This window comes from Trachypithecus francoisi, unplaced genomic scaffold, assembly GCF_009764315.1.
Source record: "Trachypithecus francoisi isolate TF-2019V2 unplaced genomic scaffold, Tfra_2.0 Lachesis_group11, whole genome shotgun sequence".
Lineage (NCBI taxonomy): Eukaryota > Metazoa > Chordata > Mammalia > Primates > Cercopithecidae > Trachypithecus > Trachypithecus francoisi.
In genome coordinates, this window is record NW_022681456.1 from 130,011,332 (window position 1) to 130,035,219 (window position 23,888).

Genomic DNA, 23,888 nt, shown 5'->3' on the forward strand with positions numbered 1-23,888 from the left:
TACTGATATATTCAACAACATGAATTAATTTCAGAAACATGTTGAGCAAAGCAAGCCATCTACAAAAGAGGATATACTGTACGACCCCATTTATATGAAGTTTAAAAACAGGCAAAACTAATCTAGGATGACAGAAGTAAAAAACTGGTTGTCTCTGCTGGGGCTGGTGGTGGAAGTGGGGTGTGGTTGTTGACTGGAAAAGAGTGATAAAAATATTTTATATCTTGTTTTCAGTGTTGGTTACATAAGAGGGTTTTATTGCCAACTCACGGAGCAGAACACTTTAAGATCTGTGCATTTTCTTTTACATAAATGATTCTTCAGTGTAAGAAAGTAGAAATAATTGAACTTTATAAAAGAAATATTTGACTAAATGAATATTTAAGGATAACTTTTTACCCTTCTTTATTTTCCTGACATTATTGGCCACTGTTTGTGCTAACTGATCTCTGCTGTGTTAACTAGAATATTACATTAACTCTTATCACCTTGCGTCTTGGCTTTTTCAACCTGGAAATAAAGCAGTCCTTGTTCTAAAACACGTCTTCAGTACTTTAAACCAACATGGTACCAAAAGCTTGACATCAACTGAAAGCCCCAAGTAGTGTGAGGTAATAGAAATAGTTGAGTCTGCATTTCTAGTTTCCAGATCAGTCAGAAGGCTATGCCACCTTTCTCTGGGTTGTGACATCTGCTTTCTCCCCGTGGTCAGAGAAGCAAGGTTTCTTTTTGCCAAAAATACGGAAACCTGTACAACTTAATATTTTTCCTGAGTGGAAGGAATTAACCTTCCACTTCTCTCTTGAGAGTCAATTTTTTAAAATGTCAATTTCCTAGCAAAGAGAAGCCTTAGCATCTACTCTGCAGTGCTTTCTCTAGAATGAAATGTGTAAAAACAATACAGTTTTAAAATATAATAGTAGATATTTTCTTGGTGGCTATTATAGAACATCTTATGAAGTATAAACTTGATTTTCTTCCAAAGCACCAAAGTTAAAGTGTACCTGTATATACCCACAGTAAATAATAGCAGTAAGAAAGTCAAATTTACAGAACAATGATGAGTCATAATTTGGAAACAATATTGCTCACTATACTTAGAATGCATTTTGTAAAACGTTTTCTCTGCCACTATGTTACCATTAATTAACTGGTTGCTAATTATCTAGGCTATTGAGAAGGCAGTGGCATGGATAATAAATTACAGGCCCCTTATGGGCAGAGACCATATCTTATCTTTTATTTGTATTCTGTGGTGCCGAATAAACAGATTTAGATAAGAAATAGACATGTACAGTGTACTTAACAAAATTCCTGAATCACTCATATTCTAGAATTGTTATATATGTGTGTGTATGTGTGTGTGTGTATATATATAGATGATTTTGTCTAGCATCTGGAACATCAGAATGCATAAGACAAAGCTTTGAAGGTATGCTGCTTGGAGTGATCAAGCAGGAGCCACAAAGTTGCCCAGCTTTCCCAAATGTCTTCCTGTTTCCCACTTCATTGTAGAGACTGAGAACGACACCTCTTCAGCAAACCAGTAGCCACAGCTGAACTGTGTGACTCACCCTCTCTGTGGCTGAGCATGCTAACCGATCTGTGCCTTTTAAGCTTTCTCCGAGGCTTCAGGCTACACGGAGGAATAGAAGCTCTTCCAACTTAACAAATTCTTTTTTTTTTTTTTTTTTTTTTTGAGACGGAGTCTTGCTCTGCCGCCCAGGCTGGAGTGCAGTGGCCGGATCTCAGCTCACTGCAAGCTCCGCCTCCCGGGTTCACATCATTCTCCTGCCTCAGCCTCCTGAGTAGCTGGGACTACAGGCGCCCGCCACCTCGCCCGGCTAGTTTTTTGTATTTTTTAGTAGAGACGGGGTTTCACCGTATTAGCCAGGATGGTCTCGATCTCCTGACCTCGTGATCCGCCCGTCTCGGCCTCCCAAAGTGCTGGGATTACAGGCTTGAGCCACCATGCCCGGCCCAACTTAACAAATTCTAAGACTTGGAGACTTTGTTATGTCTTTTCGTTACCTTGCAGTCGGTTTAGGCAATGATTACAAAAGCAATTTGGAAAGTTAAAAGTGAACTCTGTGTAAATTCCTTACTAAGTAAATGAAAGACACATTATCTGCCCACAGATAATTGAAGGCTGTTTTCCATTCTAGGATATTTATTGGCATATTGATAGTCGCAAATAGTAGTTCGTAATCTTCTGTGAGTCACAAATCCCTATGAGAATCTGAATACTTTTCTTCTTCCCTTTTTTCCTTCATTTCTTCCTTCTTTACTTCCTACTTTCCTTCCTCCCCCCTCCCTCTCCCCCTTTCCTCAAACATATTTGCTTGACTACTGTGTGCCAGACATTGTTCTAGAGGGTCTATGCTTTGCAGCTTTTCACTTCCCAAAATGTCTGTTTGCATATATACATGACATTTTGCATAGAGTTTTAGGGATTTTATTGAACCCCTAAAGCTCTCTAGGGTCAAGAAACTAATATTTAAAGTAACTATATGGCTAAAAATACTTGACATTCTTACTAGGCAAAAACTTAGTATTTGTAGGAATAACAGAATACATTTGTCTTCGGGATCTGCCCAGCAAGACAAAATCCTCAAAGTAGACGCATTCAAATCATGAGCAGTATGGAATGGGAGCTGAGGAGTCTGACATTTCACACTCAGTCAGAATTGCTAACCTATACAGTCTTGAGGCTCTTCTACTGTATGTGAGAGGAGTGGTTGGGTGCATTAGAAACTTTCAAGGACTCCTTTTAAGCCTGCACTTAATGAGAGTGGAAGAAGAGCCCTCAAAATTTAAAAATTATAATGTGGTCACTGAATCTTACTTTGTGTCTCTAAGTCTCCTTTGCCATTCTGACTGAAAAATTGATCTATTTATTATGCACCATTGCTTAGAGAGCTAATGTGTTAATATATGATGAAGGGTTATACATCTACTGTGACTTGAGTGATGAAACTTGTCACTCTGACCTTTAATCCAGAATGACTTTTTTGTTCTCTGTCAGTACTCCACTTAGGCTGAAAGGAAGAGATCTAAACTCTAAAGAAGACTGTTCTTCTAAAGAACTGGTGTTCTGCCAGTTAAAGAAGGCTCTGAAAAATCTCAAGTAAAGCAGAATTTCACTCTTGAGCCTTGTGGTATCTCTGGATTTTGTATTTCTGTTTTTCTGTGTGTTGAGTTGTGACACCAGATAGTTCCTTGAAACACACACATAAGCAGATACACAATGTGGGTAAACAACCCTTCTCTTCACCCTGATCACCCAATTAACACAGTTTCTACTTTTCCGTCATAGCTGCTAGGGGACTCACGGAGAGAGCCTTCATGTGAATATATACATCTCTTATGTAACTTAACAATCTGACATGCTGAGGTGAGGAAAAACTCATGTGGCAAAGTGAGATATGGTGATTTACAGCTGCTACGTGAGAGTAAAATTAAAGCAAAGTCACTTGTTTTATCCTGAACGATACAGACTGTGAAGGTTCTCGGCTTGACCAAGAAAACATAGTAATGCTGTTCAGATTCATACACTGCATCTGTGGCTTGGACATGCAGTGTATTTTATATTTTGTGTTTAAGAGAGCCCAGTTTAGCATGGTGGAAGCCTAAATCTTGGGAGAGAAAAGCTGGGTTCCAAAACATTTTCTTAAATGCTTAATAAGGAAAGCATCTTTTAGTTTCCCTACCCTTTATCTATAGTAAGTGGTCATTGTGGCTATATAATGTATATTCTTTTAGATTCTGTGTTTTATATTACTAATTTTTGTCCAAAAATCATTTAGCAAATAGTTTCAAATAATCAAGTTCTGGAATCAAAGTACATTTACTGCTTAACCCACAGAAGGAAAAATTACGGGTTTTGAAGAAGGAAAACAATTTTGGACAAGAACTTGTATTAGAATCACCTTATATATAGCTTTAGAGCTCTTGTTTCATAGTAGAACCAAGACACAATGGAACTGTTTCAACATAAAGGGTTTTTGGAAAGAGTCTTTTGGAAAGTAGTATCTCCCATGTCTATATTCACAGACTAAGGTAAAAATGAGAAAGTACAGAAACTCTGACTTTTCTTTAATCAGGAAGTAGCACTAGGCTTCTTTGGCTAGACTACTGCTATGTCAAATTGTAGAAATATTTCCGTGATCATGTGTTTTATAGTTAGGCTATTTTCAGCAGAGCTATTCCTATCATTGTGAAACACTCAATTAAATCATCTGATTCAAATATGAAGAAGACTATTCTTCATTGGAACAAATTTTTGACCTGTAGAAATACTCTGTTTTAAAAATAAGCTTAAGCATAAATAGATATGTTTAAATATAACTTTCTCAAAAACTGCAATTATAGGAGACTGGACTCATTTCTATACATTGAGATTCCCGTACGGTAATAGATTGTCAATGTGTTGCTGGAATAATTGACATGCATATAAATCTTACATTTTTCAGATCATTTAGGTACTTATATATGTAAGCTTGAGACTACCATTATCAAACACGACTGGAAGATGAATATCTTCGATTTTCTGCAGAATTGTTGCATTCTTTGAGCTCTTAGTTGCTAGTGCCTAACAAGTAGTCAATTAGGAAGAATGGTATATGGCAGGATTGTAATAATAAATACACATTAAATGAGTACCTTAGTGCCTACATAGTGCTGAATCAATGGAAATATATAGTCTTTGGGAGCTCATAGCCTAATGACAGAATCCCATCAACATTACTTAAGCATAAAAAGGTAAAGCATTTGAAGTAAAATAAACTCTCAGTGAAGGTTGAAGGAGAACAAAAGGGGTGATGTGAGGAGACTGTCCATGCTGAAATCTTTAATAGAAGGTGTGATCAATTGATAGAGAATTCTAGCATATCTAGTCCACATGTTTAATTATTCCAGGAAGTGATAATTATTGATATCAACAATTATAAGGATTATTGATGGTAGAAGAGCTTGAAGTCTTAGATTTCAGTTCAACTCGGCACGTATTTGTTGAATGTCATATTTGTTGAATGGCACATGCTGGTTGCTGTACTGGGTGTATTAACAAAATCCTCCCCTCCAGGAGCTTATAGTCTAGTGGAGGGAACAGATTTATAAATGCTTAATTTATTATCTTTTTTAGTACAAGGATGTACAAAAAAAACTACAGGAGCAAAGAAAAAGTTGGGACTGTTTATCCCTAGAGGAGTGAGAGAGCCTGGGTCTTCAAGGATGAGTAGAGAGAAGGAAAGGATGTATTAGGGACTCCCTGCATGATATTTGTGGCCAAGGAGATTTTGAAATTTATCAGCAAGATTATGAACAAATGAAAATATAAATTTAAGTGGCCAGTAAAGCAGAATAAGTTGTGTCTATTTATATTTGTTACAAACTATGGACTTTTCGGCTTCCTAACTTTTAAAAGTTTATTTACTCTGTTATATCTCTTAGATTAAAGGAACAAATAAAACTAGGAAATTAGTATATGATGAAAAAGATCCCATATGACCTCTGGTAAACCTGAGGGTAGTAGATGACCTCAAGGTTCCCAGTTTAGGAAGATAATGACCTCTGTGAAGATTAGGAAGATTGAATGATATGAATCCATTATGAATTAAAACTTTCTAAAAGATTAAATCCATCTTTTACTGGGAAAGTAATAAATTCTCATTTGTAGTTGGAGAGTACATATTAATTTAATCCAAATTAGTATAAAGCTTTAATTAAGAGAGTTTTGTTTGTTTTTAATGGCATTAACTTTCTAATAACATTAATTTATTTAGAAAGGGGAGGGTCGTTACTACTGTTTCCCCCAAAATGTTCATGAGTATTAGTCACCCGTAAAACAGAAACTGCTTCTCATCTGCTTTGAACCTTTCATTCTTCCCGGGTCATGGGATCACTGATTTGTGAGGTGCAGTAAAACCATGTCATATGAAAAGAAGCAGACCAAGGACCAAAGATAACAGTGCTATGTATACTCTCAGTGGCCAGTGAAGATTTTATTTTACAAGACTGTGTCCGTGTTTGGTCAGTAAAGCTAAGGCGGAAGGTGAATGGAAGAACATTACTTTAAAGGCATTAGAGAACATGCTGGAGGAAAGCATTTTGAGTGCAAACATTCCAAATGGGGAAGAAGTACAGAATCCGCAGAGAGCTGGCCAGACGCAGCCTGTGTTTCCCATCTATGGATGCCAGCACACAGGCAGCGTCATTGCCGCTCGAGTGTTTACTGCTGTGAAAACATTGCCACTACCAGAAAGCTTAATTCCCTTCCTCTTTCTTTTCTCTCTTTTTCTCCCCCTCCCTCCCTCCCTTCCTCACTGATCTCCCCCTTCCCTTCATTCCATCCTTCTTTTTTTCCTTTAGAGAGTCCAGATGAACTTTGGTTTAAAAAGACTAATTCCAGTCTTTTATAACCAAGCCTAGAACTCAACCGATATGTAAAAACAAATTTGAATGCTTCATCTATTTCATTTGAAAGGCTAGGAGAAGGGCATATTTTAGGGGAAACAGATTAAACCAAGAAAAATGACTTTGGCTAGCTTGTTTAGCCTTGTTAGACCACAGATTCCTCATTAGTGAAATAGGTTATTGAACTGCATGCTTCTGACTTCTGGCTCTAAAATTTCGTGGTTCTATTTTTTCTGGTTTTTTTAAATATCTTGAGATCTTTCAAATGCCTAGTAACTGTGTGTGCATGTGTACTACCATATGCTAGTAACTAGTCATCATCAGGATGGCCAAATTTATTAAAGCTTGATCTAGATAAATGGTGCAGTAAATCAAGAAATACTGTATTTGAATGAAGTCTCAGAAACAAGTGTTTACACAAATATATGATTAGATGTTCTCCATCCTTACATTGAAAATACTATTCTACTCTTTTGAGAAAGCCTTCATGAAAGGAATGGAGTTTGAAGGAATTTTTAAATTTTTGGCTTATCCTTAGATGCCCAGAAGAGGTTTGTGTAATTTAACACTCCCTTGTTTCCATGGCTTTCCAAGTCAAAAGAAGGAACTTAAATGCTTTCCTTGCTGGATACTAAGAAAAACATATTTCCCTATCCTTTTGAGAGGAATTAGTGAAATTATATTAGAAAGAGCATTACCAAATCAGATGTCCTGCCTATTTAAATTTTACCCATGTAATTATGTGTTTATCGTCCACTTCCTAATTGAATGGATATATATCTTCTTTTAAAATTTTACACAAACATTATCACATGTCTTCATTAGACAATTATAAGCTGTCATTCATGATTTGGAGTTGTATGGTATTTGGGTAAAATATAAAACAAATTATAAATATCTTAACAGATCGAACAGAAATATTTATTAGGAACATAAACAAGATGAGGCAAATCCCCAAAGAACCTGCAAAATGAACTAATGCACCATGCTAATAAGAATCAAAGGGTTACAAGTGAAAAATGTGCATTTGAGTGACACTGATACCACCTTTAATGGCCTCTTAATTAGCCTTTTAAAATTTGACCAGCTTTTGATTTTTCCACTGAAGAAATTTAAAAAAGAAAACATCACTATTGAATATAATCAGCTTGCTCTCTGCCTTGTCTTTGTGGACCTACAAAATCCAGACATGAAGTCTGATACGGAAATTTTGATCTCCTTGATCTTTCTGACAGAGTTAAAAGGAAAGTCAAAGATTGGTGTTTTATTATGTAAAGGCAGTATTGCATTGCCTGTTGCCTCAAACATCACTTTTTTTTCAATTGAGAATTTCCAAAGAACGGCATAAACCAGGATAGTGCAGTTATAGGCAAAATTTCACAATGGTGTGTGGTAAATCCTGATTAAATATGGAGAGATGAGTTCTTAGAGTGAGGCAGTCACATTCTAAGTATCATTAGAATATTTAGAGTAAATTTCAACATGTTCTTCCTACTCTTTATTTCGCTTTAGGGTTTCTTACCTCCAGGAGAGATGTAGAAATAGTTGAGTTGAGCTTCGTGCACCAAAGTACCCTTAAACTTGACCTCCGTGTCGGCAGACAGGTGGCTGGGAAGCGGCTGGTATGCAGGCGTACCAGGCTGAACAAAGGCTCGAAGCATTGTGAATTTCCAGATATATATCAATTGGTTGAGTTTTAAAGCTAAATAATTATCCAGCTCATGATCTCTTGTAATTTTTTAAAACTCAGAAGCCATTCCTGCAGTAACATTTGAGTGCCACAAAAGTTTACACGGCCATATCATATCGCTGCAAGTTTAGGTTACAGTAAAATCACTTTTAAGTTTTAGAATTCTAAACAAAACAAAACAAAACACCTTCTTGCTTGATTCTTTTCAACCTTGTATTTTCTGTCTTCCCTGCTCTGCTCCCTGCCTATGTAGGGATGGGCCTCTCACCCAGTGGCTTTACAGGAAAACTTGGATTGAAATGTGAACTTCATGGTTTCTGTCAGCCTGTCAGCTCATCACCTCCCGAAGGCATGATGATCTCTGGCTTTTATGTATCTCCACAGACTGCTTTGATAGACCCTCTTGTGTGGAAGAGTGATAGGTTTGTCCAGGGGTGGGTAGACCTTAGGGCTGAGAGGCAGGAAACTACAGTTGGAATGCGTACTTTAATAGAATTCACAGCCTCTTTCCCAGGGGAATGCAGCTCAAGTTGCAAAACTATTTTAGGGAGAAGAAAGTTAGGCCCAGTTCTGCATTTTATCTTGGTGCCACTTTTTGGGAGCCAGAACTCTTGGTTAATGTTTCTTTTTCCTCCTTGGCTATTTAAATTTTCTGTCCAGACTAAACTGGGATCAAAAGAGTTATCTCGAAATGATCTCATTTTAATTTTTAAAGCCATGTTGCTTTGGAGATAAATGATTGGGTCCTAAAGAAGTCTTCACAGTGTCTTCAATGATTACTGCAAACTCAGTCTTTCCTTCATTTTGCTTTGACATCTGAAAGATGTTCCATGGCATTTTCCCTCCCTAAGTCTGCATTTCACTTATCTCGTGGTGATGACAATGTCAGACTGTTTTTCTATTTGTATCAACAGTTTTCTTGGCATCCCATCCTTACGAAAGCCTAATTCCTTATGTCAAATGCCACAAATGTATAACATCAAACAAAAGATACCCAAAATATTCCTATTACTAGAGCCTACTCATGAGACAACAATGGCCGGTTTTTCCTCTGCCGTTGGGCCTCGTGTTTCTGAGTTATGCTCTATTTTTCTCCCTTACTGCCACCTTTCTCCTTTGATAGTTTTGGAAAAGTCAGTCTTCAAGGAAAGAAAACTTACACTGTAACCAAAAAAATAGACCAGGCTTCTAGTTTTGTAACTAAGGTTAAAGTCACCAAGACACACAAACATATTCAGATCTATTAAGTGGTTGAATGTCAGTGATGCAGTCTGCTTTGACTTCAAGAACGTGAGGGTAGGCAGGTTAGTGTAGGAATCTGTGTAGGGAATCAGAGTATGGAATTACTGTTGATGGACTGGAAGCAACCTTGAATATGAAGTTTCAGGATACACATTCAATGATCTTGAGATGAAAGAATTTTGTTTTGATGTAAAAGCTCTCATAGCCCATGGGCTTCAGAACTCAGATGTTCTTTAAAAAAAAAAAAGTCAGTGTACCAAGGAGGAAAATGTTTATGTATTTTCATCTAAGAGAGTAAAATGGTCCTGTTCAAGGAAAAGCTGGAATCTTTTCCCCTACTTCCCCCTACTTCACATGCAGGTACGTAAGATAAGATAAAAGATTTCTGGTACACCGATAATTGCAAAACAAAGTTTAAAGCCCTATTGCCACCTTTTGGCAAGTTAGTAATTCAGATTCATAGGTTCCTCTTTAAGATACCTGCTTAAAATAGCACTATAAAGACCTTTCTTGTACCTTTTGATATCTGAATCATTACTGACAGGAAGCAGAAATTCCATGCCCAGACATTGGTCAGGTAAGAGGAGAAAAAAGATGTAGTTAGAATATCACAGCTGTTTTAACAGCAAAATACTATTAATATAATTACGTGTTTGGAAAGTTTGAATTTAAAGTCTTTTTTCCCTTTTAAAAACATGTTTTGTTGGTTTTCATTGCCCTATCATAATATTGTTGCTATTTTCACTGAAGATTTTTAAAATGTGTATGTAGTTAATACATTACTTAGATGATTAATGCCATCAGATGCTCAACTAGATATTTATAAACGTCTTTTGGAGCTGTTTCAGCCTTTACTATAAAAATGATATAGATAGGCACATACTAAAGTGTACAACTTATTTGAACATTATTTAATGAATCAATAGCAGGCATATTATGTCACAGTTCCTTTCATTACTGAGTGATGAAATCACAGTCATATCTAATCTTTCAGCAGTTGTAAATTTCTGTACCATTTTGAAGCCAGAGATTTATTATTAAATTTTATTTTTTCCAGTGGCCTATCCCTAACTTACAGCTTACAAAGGCAGTTTTTTAGTTAACACGTTCCTGAGAGAAGGAGAAGGGGAGGGAGGCTTCCAGGCATAATTTGACTATCAGGTTTCTGAATATTTAAAAGTAAAGATGAGATGTGTTTATGAATGTGCAAATGGAGTGTAGAAACAATGATATCTCAAAGCCAGGAAGTTTAGAAATTGTGATTTCATTTTCAATCTGTATTCATTCGCTTAAGAAGATTTTACCAAATGCCTATTGTGTTCAGGTGCTGTATTTTTAAGGAGAACACAGTTTATTGAATATGTGTGGGTATGTATCTTTGCACAAAACCACCACAGATTTCTCTGTGGACTTAAATTTTGATGCTTTTTTTTTTGAGACAGAGTTTCGCTCTTTTCGCCCAGGCTGGAGTCCAATGGCACGATCTTGGCTCACTGCAACCTCCACCTCCCAGGTTCAAGCGATTCTCCTGCCTCTGCATCCCGCGTAGCTGGATTATGGGCACCTGCCACCACGCCTGGCTACTTTTTTTTATATTTTAGTAGAGATGGAGTTTCACCATGTTGGCCAGGCTGGTCTTGAACTCCTGACCTCAGGTGATCCCAAAGTACTGGGATTACATGTGTGAGCCACTGTGCCTGGCTTGACGCTGCATTTTTAAGCTTTAACCCCAATGATTGTTTTTATTTATTCAATAATTATTGAATAAATCAATTCAATACATAGATTATTATGTATTTAAGATGGAAAGGAGATTTTTTTCTATTTTGTGGTTTTGAAGACGCTCATAATTTGTTTGATGTGCTTTTTGCAGTGTCCATCTATGGAATTTGGTTTTATGATAAGGAAGAATGCCAAAGAATTGCAGAGCTTATGAAAAAGTAAGTACTAAAAGGCTGAATATTTTTCAGGACCTAGTACTTTTGTTTGTATTTCTAAGTGTATGTAACTATACTATACTCTTAACAGAATCTATCTCCCACAGCAGCCCTTTTCACAGTGGTTAGGCAGACATTTAGTATTTATTAAGAAATGAAAAATAGACATAAACAACTTGCCACATTTTCACTAGGTCATATTTATCATCTAGAATGATTCATTTTTTCCTGTGTGTGAAATATATATGAATTGTTCCAGATGGCAGTTTTCTTTAATATTTTCATTTGTAAATTAGCAATTTTTTGCTTTGAAAAGTTATCAACATGCCTGTCGGTAAAAAGAACATTCAGAGCCATCCTAAATGCCTGCTCCAGATTCTGTAAAATCTTTCATTTCCTTCCTCCCGCAAGTGCTTTCCTTTAACTGTGTACACGTGTTCGTGGGAGCTCAGAAGTTCCTCCCATGTCTCAGACACTGAGTTAAGGTAGTCTTTATTTTCAGTTTCCTTAGAAATTGCTGAGTTACTGTTAGCTTCGTGACCAGCCGACCGTCTCTCTCTTCCTTGTTACTGGTCTCTTTCTTTTAATCTCGTGATACCTTGTGATTTGTCCCATTCTGCATTCCGGGCAGCTCTAAAATTGCTGTCTGACTCCCCGCCTTGGCTCCCTGATTGCATTGGAAGAGGAGGGCTTGCCCTCTGCTCTGCAGTTGGTTGACTGATCAATTTCGGAGCCCAGGGCTGCTCAATGTGAGGCAATTATTTCCCTGCCATTTATGGGGGTGGGTAAGAGCCTCCGAGTGAGATGAGTTTCCTGTACATGCTGTGTCACAGCCTGGGACTGGACTCGGCCAAGCACATAGGATGGCTGCTGCCACATGACACTGTAGCTCTGTGTGCAAAAGAATCAGTCCCCACTTGTAAATCCTGGGGCAATGAAACGACTAGAAAGTGACCTCACAGAAAGGAAAAACAGGGAGCACCTTTTAAGAAATGAGATCGATTCCTGAAAGGCTAGCTAGAGATAGCTAACTTCAGGTAACTAGCTCAAGGTGCAGATGGTGATTAAGTGTATTCAAACTGGTACTTACCACCGTAACAACTAGTTCTAGAACATTCGTGTTACTGTAAATTGTGCAGTGGATAGTAATAGTAGGATTTCATACAGATTAAAAAGTACCCTGTCGCTCAGCCAAGAGGCCACGTTAAAATTGTCAGCATTCTGCAGTAATTACCTAACAACTCCGGCAGGAAATTGATTATTTACTAGCAATAAGCAGCTGATTGGTGTGGATTCAGACTCCCTCCCTAGTTAGAATTAAGTCTCTCAGTAAGTACTCAGATCTGTGTTACCATAAACTTCATGGCAATAATAAGAATGTGAGCTGAAAGTCACAGCACAGGAAGGGAAAGTACATTTTCCTCGGCATCACCTAGCAGCATGTAGGAGCAATCTGGTCTCTTCTGTATTGTTTTCCAGGCAACGGAAGAACTCCTCATTGCTGTAAATGGTTTTTAAAATGGCCCTTCTTCTCCGAGTTAGAATGGAATCTTTACCATGATTTGAAACTGCCAGAGAGCTACAGGATTTGAGTTGCCAGAATCAACCTTGCCTTGTCTTCAAGGCAGTCTGTAAAGTCAGGGGTACTTTCCTCAGTATTTCAGAACTCTAAATTGGGTTTCCTTAGCTACTAATGAGAGCATCCTTTAGAATGCACTATGTGAGGAGTTGGCAAACTCTTTTCAAAGGGACCAGAGAGTGAGTATTTTAGGCTTTGCAGTCCATAGGATTTCTGTTCCAACTATAGAATTCTGCCCTTGTAATGCGAAAGCAGCCATGAACAACACGTAAACAAAGGAGCATGGCTGTGTTGAGCTTGGCTGTGTTTGTGACTTTCTTTTTTTTTTTTGAGACGGAGTCTCACTCTGTCACCCAAGCTGGAGTGCAGTGGCCCGATCTCAGTTCACTGCAATCTCCGCCTCCCGGGTTCACGCCATTCTCCTGCCTCAGCCTCCCGAGTAGCTGGGACTACAGGCGCCCGCCACCTCGCCCGGCTAGTTTTTTGTACTTTTCAGTAGAGACGGGGTTTCACCGTGTTAGCCAGGATGGTCTCGATCTCCTGACCTTGTGATCCGCCCGTCTCGGCCTCCCAAAGTGCTGGGATTACAGGCTTGAGCCACCGCGCCCGGCCGTTTGTGACTTTCTTTACAAAAACAGGTGGTGGGGGCTGGACTTGGCCTGCAGGTTTGCTTACCCCTACCCTAGATTCATCTATGTAGTCAGTGAATTCAGGACCTCAACTCTCATTTTTCTCCTTTAAATTCCTAAGCAGCCTTATTTCTAATATGGTTGTAACAGGATGAAAACAACTAGGTGAGAACTGGGATGGTTTTAAACACTGTTTGTGTTGAATTGGTTTTTCTTGTTTGGACTTTCCCCTCTGTTTTTCTAGTCTAACTCAGTATGAACAGTTGAAAGCCCATCAGGGAACTGGAGCAGGAATTTCCCCGATGATACTCAATTCAGGAGAGGGCAAAGAAGTAGATATTTTACGAATGCTTCTCAAGGCCAAAGACGAATACACAAAGGTGAGTGTTTGCCCTTCCTTGTGATACATACACACTTCAATTCTGCAGTGGGAATATTCTTGTTTAGAAACACTAGGTGCTGTGGGTGCTGTTCCTCCCACCAAACAAAATTATATTACAAATAAAAAATCTTTATTTGCCTTTAGGTGGATTAAAAAATAGCCTGAGAAATCAGTAGCCTTCATATATACAAACAGAAGACTTACTACAGGACCCCAATTTACAGTAGCAACAAATGAAAATAAAATTGTTTGCAATAAAATTCACAAGAAATGGACAAAACCTATATAAAGAAAATGTTTAAAAACTCCTGAAAGGCATAAAAATAGACTTGAACAAATGGAAATATACATCCTATTGTTGGATAAGAAGGTTCAACATAAAGCTCTTAGAAAAAAATCTCTACATTTAAGGTGATCGCTAAATAAATACCACTGGTTTCTTTTCACCCCCCCCCCCCCCCACTTCTCCCTTACTCTCTGATCCAGACAAGTTGAATGTAAGGCTCATGGGAAGAAATATGCAAGAAAGAATAGCTGGGAAAATCCTGGCAAAGAAGAGCGATATTAGTAGGGGTTGGAGATGGGGGAAATGAGGAGGGATGGAGCGAACTCTCCCTGATTTTAAAACATTGAAGCCTAAACATTTCTTTTTTTTTTTTTTTTGAGACGGAGTCTCGCTCTGTCGCCCGGGCTGGAGTGCAGTGGCCGGATCTCAGCTCACTGCAAGCTCCGCCTCCCGGGTTCACGCCATTCTCCTGCCTCAGCCTCCCAAGTAGCTGGGACTAGAGGCGCCCGCCACCTCGCCCGGCTAGTTTTTTGTATTTTTTTTTAGTAGAGACGGGGTTTCACCATGTTAGCCAGGATGGTCTCGATCTGCTGACCTCGTGATCCGCCCGTCTCGGCCTCCCAAAGTGCTGGGATTACAGGCTTGAGCCACCGCGCCCGGCCCTAAACATTTCAAACAGTATGCTATTGATGGTTTTGATACCTAACAGCGCAATAGACCAATGGGACAGATTTAAGATTCTAAGTCTAGGATTAAATCCAGTTGTATATGAAATCTAGGATATGATAAAGATGATAATCTCAAGTCAGCTATTTCAGTGAATTTTTAAATAAATGGTGTTGGGGCAAGTGGTAGCCATTTGGAAAAATACAAAATTGAGTCTGTACCTTACAACATACACCAGGATAAATTCCAAATGTATTAGAAATTTAAATGTAAAAATATAATGATTCAAGTACCAGAAGAAAATCTGTATGGATTTCTTTATAATCTAGGAAAAGAGAAATCTTTCAGTTATGCCTTAAAACCCAAAAGCAATTAATTAAACTACATAAAAATAAAATAACATTTTACAAGGTCTAAATACAACACAAGCAAATAGAAAGATACAAAAACAACTGAGAAAAAAATTGTTTACACCAGAGTAACAGGAAGGTTATTTTATGAAGAGCTCCTAAAAATTAAGAAGTACAAGATTAACACTAGAAAAGTGGGCAAAAAATAAAATTAAAAAAATAGAATTTGGAAGCTAGCTGAAATAAATGTATCTAACTGAATATCATATTATGACGTAATTACTTAGAAAAAAATTAGAGTGACTTCAAAACCCACTGCTTGAACTAAACAGTCTTAGTGGGTTATATTTTAAGGACAAAAAGAACTGTAAGAAATTATAAACTTCATTCATTGGTTTTATTGTTTATAGTAATGTTGGCATTTTAATTTTTCTACTGTTGGCATTGTAATTTTTCTACTGTTGTGGGTATAACAAATATGAAATTAGATAAATGTGGTTGGAACCAAAACCTTAGTGTAAGGGGAAAAAGAAATCAAATCTAATAAGTTAAAACTATATATGATTAAGTGGAAATATCAGAAGTAGTTCATGTTTTGTTTCTTAGGTATAGAAACAAAAAATAGAGTTTCTAACTGTTGCCCTGAAAGGACATAAAAATAAAAGTGACTAACTCAGTAGCAGTAAGCATCTATATCACCCAGATTGTTATTTCTAAATATTACTTCCTTCCAAAAGGTGTCAGGGCTCTTTAAAGAAATTTCTGATTCCAGGTCTGGAATAGTAAAACCAATAGGGTCATGTGAACGGGCACAGTAATCAGCTTCAAGGACACTGATCAGAGCATCAAATTCTTACATCAATAGGAATGACTGTAATGGATTAAAACACATTGAATGTGTAAAAATCCATCAGTTCATGGTAATGAGAAAGAGAGCAAGCAAACCAAACATATAAAACCAAGCAGAATAATTATTAGTCATCCTTTGAAGGTGCTAAGGCACCAACCCCTTCCTCTGAAGCTTAGTAATTAATGGGAATGAATTAAGCTTTTATCCTGCCTGCCCTAAAGGGACTAGATCTCAGAGTAATCAAACAGCCCTGGTCAATGAGGGAGAGCTCTTCTCTACCAAAGAATTCCAGCTAGTACATGTGGAGGGAATCATAGAACTTAAAGACACTCTAGTTAAAATAATTGATTCAGGCAGTGATCATCAGTAATATTAATGTTATGGGAAAGGTTGATAGAAACTTGACAGTGGAAGCGTCAGTCTGCCTCCACCTGAACCCCGTTGATTATCATCATTAAAAGTTAGATAACCAGACACTCTGGCTTCTAATGTGATAAGATATCAAATGTACAGCACCATCTTGAAATATACTTGCCCAAAGAGTTGATCCTGAATCTCATTAAACCTTGAGCTCTAACTTTTTAGTTTACAGAAAGTGAAAGTGAGTGAGGGAGTGAGGGGAGACCAGGTAGAAAAACAAATTAAATGATGCCACGAGGAAGCAATCAGAAAAATCCTGAATGAAGTGGCACATAAGAGCAGTTGGACAAGTTTCTTGAACATGCTTTGCCTTGACTGTGAGCTTCTTGAGTACAAAGAACGTCCTTTATTTATCTTTATATCCCTTGTTGTCTTCAAAGTACTCAGCACATAATGAGCGCTGAATAATGGCTGTTGAATGAAGGAACGAACGTGAATGTGAATGAGCCACAGTTTAATTCTCCTTCTATTGTGTGGCCTGGACAGAGATGCCTCAATCTCAGCTTCAGACACTAACAACTATTTCTATACTCGTTTTGTGTTTTTTTAATTCTTCAAAAGTCATTAAAATATATTATGATGACTTGGCAACTAGTTGAATAATTAAATAGTTATACTTATTAATTATACTATATTATGCACACTAAAGATTAATCTTCAAAAGGTGACATTTCTGCCCTCTAGGAATTTAATGTTCTGTGAAGACAGCATAACAATGGTAAATAAATAATAAATAGAAATATTGAACAAAATTATTTTCCTCTCTTCCTCCTCTCAACATACAAATACCTTGTATTGTTTGTTTTTTATCTTCTATATGTTATAATGCTTTGATATCTTAAAATCCTTTCTGGCTGGGGAGACTGCCCCTCCTAGACCAGCCAGTTTTCAGAGATAGCAAAGGGCTTGGCCAGGAGCACGCCTTTAATCTGTACACTCACCAATCTTGAGCGATACATATCTCCTCTCTCTGGCCTGTATAATATTCCTCTGCCTTAATGATCCCAGGGCCGGGTACCCAGCAACTAGGGACCACTCACACAGTTTAGAGTCTGCTGGAGTTTCTCGCACTGGCCAGTCTTACCCTGTTTCCCACGCTCTGCCTTGCCTACGCCTTCCCCTTGCTGCTGGCACCCGGAGGCTTCCACATGTGGCCCTGTGCAGCGTGGCATGCCTCTTGTCTCCAGGACCTGTGAGTATAATAGACTTTGTTTTCCTGAGACTCCCCTGTGTCTCCTCTGGCCTCACTTGAGTGACCATCACATAAAAGAACGGCACACACATTCTCTCTCGCTCAGGAACACTCACATACGGTTCTGGAGATTTAATTTAGGCCATCACTTTATACTGTGCCTATGTCTTGGAATATTTTTCCCCTTATTTTATTTACCCTTCAGAATTTACATATCCTTTAAGGCTCAGTAAAAATGACACTTTTTACGTGGAGTTTTCCCAGATCTCTTTAGTCAAATTAATTACTCATCCATGTGAACTCAGTCTATTACTATTTAAAACATATTTTGTTCTTCCTCATTTATTACATTAAGTCAGCTTCTCCCAGTACATTGTAAACTGGTTGAAGTTAAAACAATGTTCTGTTCATCTTTATGCCCTCACAGATTTGTTATAATGTTGACATGCAGACACTTGATTCCTGTGTAGACAATGCTTTTCTGTAAAAATCAAATACATGTTGTTATATGTATAATGTCAATTGCTCCAACTGTGAGATAAATAATAGAGGAAATTATTTCTTCTTCCATTAACAGCCAGATGTTGTGATACAGTGTGCCAGGACACCTGCATGATTATGCTACTTTTGTAGTCTACATTTTTCTTGGTTTCTCACTGCGTAGTACAGGAACCCTTGGAGTCTTCAAGCCTTCCCTAAGATGGCCTCAGATTATTCTTCTAACCCTACCACACTGTACAAATATTTGAAGCTCCTGCCAAACCAAATGCCCATTTTGCCTCCTGAGAGTGCTTTCATGCTTTTTCTCACACTGTTCCCTCCCCTTCTTCAACCATCAAAATATGATCAATCTTTCAGGGCCTGTTTCAGATGTTCTTTTTCCATCCCCTTATTTTTGGCCTGCCTAACTAGGTGTGCATGCGCCCTGCTAGCTGCCAGTGCCTTATGTTTGGAAGGAGCATTCCATCGCCTTCGTACATTCGTGTTGTCTCTGCACTCACACACAGATATTTCAGAAAATGTGGAGACCCTGAGGAGAGTGGTTCTGAGATAGAAGAAAGGGGTGAAATGGAGAGGTGGTGAGAGAGAAGGAAAACAGAATCTTCCTTCAGAGTTATTGTTGGGAAGTAAGTCTCCATTGCTTCAAGTGTTCAAGAAGAGATTAAACCGTCACCTATTGGTGATGTGATAAAATAATTTGGCTTGTGTTGGATCACTATGAAACTAAAAGACTTCTGAGATGCTTTTCAATGCTAGACTTACTTTTTTTGAAGTTTTATTTTTTAAATTATTTTTAATGAAAAATTAAAATTGTATATATTTATGGTATACAATGTGATATTTTGATATGCATGTATATTATAGGATGCCTAAATCAAGCTAATTAACACGTTTTACCTCACGTATTTATCATTTTTGTGTGGCAAAAATAGTTAAAATCTACTTTTTTAGCAACTTTCAGTATACAATATATTAGTACTAACTAAAGTAATCATGATGTACAATAAATCTCCTGAACTTATTCCTCCTGTCAGATTGAAAGTTTCTATCCTTTGACCAACATCTCCAAAATCCTCTTACCCCCACCCTCCGGCAACTACCAGCCTACTGTGCTTCAATGGGTTCAGCTTCTCTGGATTTCACGTGGGAGTGAAATCATACAATATTTGCCTTTCTGTGCCTGGTTTATTTCACCTAATATAATGTCCTCCAGGTTCATCCATGTTGTTGCAAATGACAGAATTTCCTTCTTTTTTAAGGCTGAATAGTATTCCATTGTGTTTATATACCACGTTTTCTTTATCCATTCATTCCTTGATGGACACTTAGGTTTATTCCATCTATTGGCTATTGTAGTGTTGTGGTGAACACAGGAATGCAGCTATCTCTTCAACATACTGATTTCATTTTCCTGGGATGTATACCCAGAAATGGGATTCTTCGATCATGTGGTAGTTCTATTTCTAATGTTTTGAGGGGCCAACATACTATTTTTTTTTTTTTTTGAGACAGAGTCTCGCTCTGTCGCCCAGGCTGGAGTGCAGTGGCGCGATCTCGGCTCACTGCAAGCTCCGCCTCCCAGGTTCACGCCATTCTCCTGCCTCAGCCTCCTGAGTAGCTGGGACTACAGGCGCCCGCCACCACACCCGGCTAATTTTTCTTGTATTTTTAGTAGAGACGAGGTTTTACCGTGGTCTCGATCTCCTGACCTTGTGATCCACCCGCCTCGGCCTCCCAAAGTGCTGGGATTACAGGCATGAGCCACTGCGCCTGACCCAACGTACTGTTTTCCATAATGGCTATGCAACTAATATTCCCATCAACAGTATTCAAGGATTTCCTCTTCTGTACATCCTTGCCAACACTTACGTTTTGCCTTTTGGATGGTAGACATTCTACCAGGTTTGAGGTGATCTCTCACTGTGGTTTTAATTTGCATTTCCCTGATGATTAGTGATGTCGAGCATTTTCATATACCTGTTGGCCACATGTATGTCTTCTTTTGAAAAGTGTCCACTCAGGCCCTTTGTCTATTTTTTGATCAGAACATTTGTTTTCTTTTCCTCCTGTTGAGTTGTTTGAGTTCCTTATATATTTTGGACATGAATCTCTTATCGTATGTATGGTGTGCAGGTATTTTCCTCCACTCCATAGGTCATCTCTTCACTCTGTTGTTTCCTTTGCTGTGCAAAAGCCTTTGGGTTGGATGTAATCTCATTTGTCTCTTTGGCTTTTGTTGCCTATCCTTAGGGTCACATCAAAAAAATCATTGCCCAGACCGATGTTAGGAAGCTTTTCTCCTGTTTTCTCCCAGTAGGTTTATAGTTTCAGGCCTTATGTTTAAGTCTCTCTAGAATTCTTAAAGTTGTGAACATCCCAAGAAGCGGAAGTAGGAAAAATGTCGAGCTGTCAGTATATATGATACTGGTAAAGTGAAGTCTGTCTAGTTTACAGGAGGTGAATAAAATAATTTGAAAACTTATTTTGGCCGAAATTTTGTGCATTCTCTTTTGAGAAAAAAACTTTCTGTGAATCTGCTTTAAAGTAGCAAAGATATAAATTTGCATTTAATGTCTTTTTATATCCGCCCTATTCAATTTCTAGTTGAGATGCAAGTGAACAATAAAATAACCAAATTTTAGTAAGAACAAGAGTCAGGACCAGAAATGATCTACAGACTGCATAGTTAGGCTTGGAGTATTCAGAAGTGGACTATTTGTGTTTTGTGGTTTAAGACAATAATCACTGGCCCTTTTCTGGATATAGCTGTGAGTTATTTATGAAATTACAGAAATTTTTTTGTTGAATGATAAAATTCAACAGAATATAAAAAGAAAAATCACCAATAATCCTATAACCCAAAGGTAGAAACTTTTATTGTATTTTGTATTGTACACTTTTATTGTATTTTGTTTCAGACGTCTCTCTTGGCATAAATACATATGTTTATGTATGTATGTATTTGTGTGTGATTAAAACTGCATTATATGACAGACTTTTTGAGGTTTTATTGTATTTTAACCTCAGCATCCAACAGAGGAAGTTTTTGAGGTTTTAAAGAAATGCCTTGCCAGGCGCGGTGGCTCACGCCTGTAATCCCAGCACTTTGGGAGGCCGAGATGGGCGGATCACGAGGTCAGGAGATCGAGACCATCCTGGCTAACACGGTGAAACCCCGTCTCTACTAAAAATACAAAAAATTAGCCGGGTATGGTGGCGGGCACCTGTAGTCCCAGCTACTGGGGAGGCTGAGGCAGGAGAATGGCGTGAACCCGGGAGGTGGAGCTTGCAGTGAGCTGAGATCGCGCCACTGCACTCCAGCTTGGGTGTCAGAGCGAGACTCCCTCTCAAAAAAAAAAAAAAAAAAAAAGGAAATACCTTAGGTTCTCTGTGAAGAATCCATTATATACTTTTTCAGAAACTGTTTTTCCCCCAGGATTTTAAAGATATTTGGGTCGGGGAAAGCATAGAAAACTAAACAACTGGAAAATGAGCTACAAACTACTGAGGTGGATGATTAATTCTGAGCACTCTGATAAGAGGGAGCAATTGTTACATAAAAGCAAGGCTTTGTGGGTAGACAGTTGTAGTGACACACAACACAGCTTCTGGAGATACATTTTAACTCGGAAAAGCTATCAGGGTTATGCATATTAACAGACAAAGCAGCCTCTTAGCCCATATGGATATGGGCATAGGGAAGCTGGGAAAAATCTGCTTTTCTTTGCCGGAAATTCAGTGTTTCTGAACATAGAAAAACAAGAAATACAGAAAGGGTCATTCAAAGAAAGTAAGCATTCATGTTCTTTTAAATAGCAAGGCTTTTCATGCCAGAATTGTGTAAGGGATTATATCTCAGCCTGTATTCTTGTCTTATCTTGGTTTTCCATGAGTTGGGAAAGCCAGGCCAGTTGGTCCGTGCAGCCCATGCCATCATTCACCTAAGAGGAACTGGAAATAACAGTGTTTATGACTTATAAGGTGATTTCGCGTCCCACATAATACTTGTGCTGAATATAGAAATTATTGATATAATGCCCGGAAGAAAATGATTAATGTTTTGTATGGTTAACCTCACAGTGCATATAGTGGTAATAGATGCCACACCCGTAGATCGCTGGATTAGAAAATACACATTGATAACTGTAAAATACATTGGGAATGTTGGGTTCCTGAGGGACAAGACTGTGTCTATATCTCATTTCATGTCGGGTACAGTGTGGAATATTTTGGGGCCTGAGGCCTTGACTGTACGGTGGAAACTAATGATGCTTCAGAGAGTCTGTCGTACAGAAAGCAGCATTCCATATTGTTTTATTTAGTGTTTTCGCAAACTAGACACCAGTATCATTGCCATGCTCTTTTTGTGATGAATCCTACTGTGTTAGCAATTGCATGGTTGGTTAGATTAATATGTGATAATGAGTCAGTGTTGGAAGTGATGAGATTTGTCTCTTGTCTCTTTCTCTACAAAATTCTAATTTGTAGTAAGTGGCTCAGAACGCTCAGATTTGAATTATTCTGTTTATGCAAGAAGTCATTTATTAAATAAAGATGATGTTAGTAATTTTTAAATCAGTGGTTTGAGTCAGCTTTTTGGTTTGTAGACCAAAAAAGGTTTAGTTGTTTTGTTACTCTCCAGTTTTAAGTCAGCTGCTTAAATTGTCTAGACATGTTATTTAAGGAATGGTTTCTATATTTGTTTATCATTGAAAGGCATTAGACTACATATATTTAAATGTATAGTCGAGATATTAAGCGTAGAACCTTTCAATTATATAGGTGTCTAAGAACCCTGGTCCTGGAGGCTGGTGGTGTTAGTATTATTTAGAGCACTGAATTGTCCAACTAAGAAAAATTAAATTTGAACTTGATTTATACTCAAACATAGCTCTTAGAGAAATTTAAGAGATTTTGTTTTGTGCATGAAAATCTATCAAAAATACAGCCATCTACAAATTAGATAAAAAGTAAAAGGGTAGTCTTTTAAAAAGACTAAATCTTTTCTAAGCCAAAAACGAGGTGATTTTTTTTTTTCTGTTTCAGTGTAAAACCTGTTCTGAGCCAAAAAAGATAACCAGTTCCTCTGCCATCTATGACAATCCCAATCTCATCAAACCAATTCCAGTGAAACCCAGTGAAAACCAGCAACAGCGTATACCTCAGCCCAACCAGGTACGGAGTCCTCTGCTTGTCGTATTCAGTGTGTCTCTAGAATTCTTAAAGAACTTTGACCCAGAATATAGTCAGGGGAGGGCCTGGTGTTGTTGAAGAATGCTTTCAGGTAAACCCAAGAAAGAGGGATTTCAAAATACAGATTTTTTCATTATTAATAACTTACTCTTCCTAGAAGAGGGTTAAAGTTTTTACTTTTGGCATATACCACATTCTTTGCTCATCTCTTGTGAACTTGAACTCCTTAAAAGATAATGTATTTTTTAAAAAACAATGCACAGTGGCTCAAGCCTGTAATCCCAGCACTTTGGGAGGCCGAGGCAAGAGGATCACTTGAGGCCAGAAGTTCGAGAGCAGCCTGGGCAACATAGTGAGACTCCATCTCTACAATAAAATTAGCCCGGCATGATGGTGTGCACCTGTAGTCCTAGCTACTCTGGAGGCTGAGGTGGGAGGATCACTTGAGCTCAGGAGTTTGAGGCTACAGTGAGCTATGAGATGTGCCACTGCACTCTACCCTGGGCAAGAAAGCAAGACCATGTCTCAGAAAACAAAAACAAACAAAAAAACACCCT

General features: G+C 38.1%; 2 protein-coding genes across 30 annotated transcripts in view; one reads left to right on the plus strand and one right to left on the minus strand.

The window, feature by feature from the left end:
- LOC117090701 (voltage-dependent L-type calcium channel subunit alpha-1C) overlaps nt 1-8,355 on the minus strand; it is a 744,659-nt gene extending 736,304 nt beyond the window's left edge. For all 21 annotated transcript variants that reach the window (XM_033223225.1, XM_033223240.1, XM_033223224.1 and 18 more), the window contains exon 1: nt 7,937-8,355. In XM_033223225.1, the coding sequence (XP_033079116.1) occupies nt 7,937-8,075 (139 nt within the window). In that variant the 5' untranslated portion in view covers nt 8,076-8,355. The remainder of the gene's footprint in view (nt 1-7,936) is intronic.
- The window catches only part of DCP1B (decapping mRNA 1B), a 66,909-nt gene that overhangs the window by 26,856 nt on the left and 16,165 nt on the right, over nt 1-23,888 (plus strand). For all 9 annotated transcript variants that reach the window (XR_004440102.1, XR_004440103.1, XR_004440104.1 and 6 more), the window contains 3 exons: nt 11,220-11,286; nt 13,736-13,871; nt 23,185-23,313. Coding sequence is in view for 6 of the 9 variants with exons in the window: in XM_033223264.1 (XP_033079155.1) it covers nt 11,220-11,286; nt 13,736-13,871; nt 23,185-23,313 (332 nt within the window). In the remaining 3 variants the exon portion in view is untranslated. The remainder of the gene's footprint in view (nt 1-11,219; nt 11,287-13,735; nt 13,872-23,184; nt 23,314-23,888) is intronic.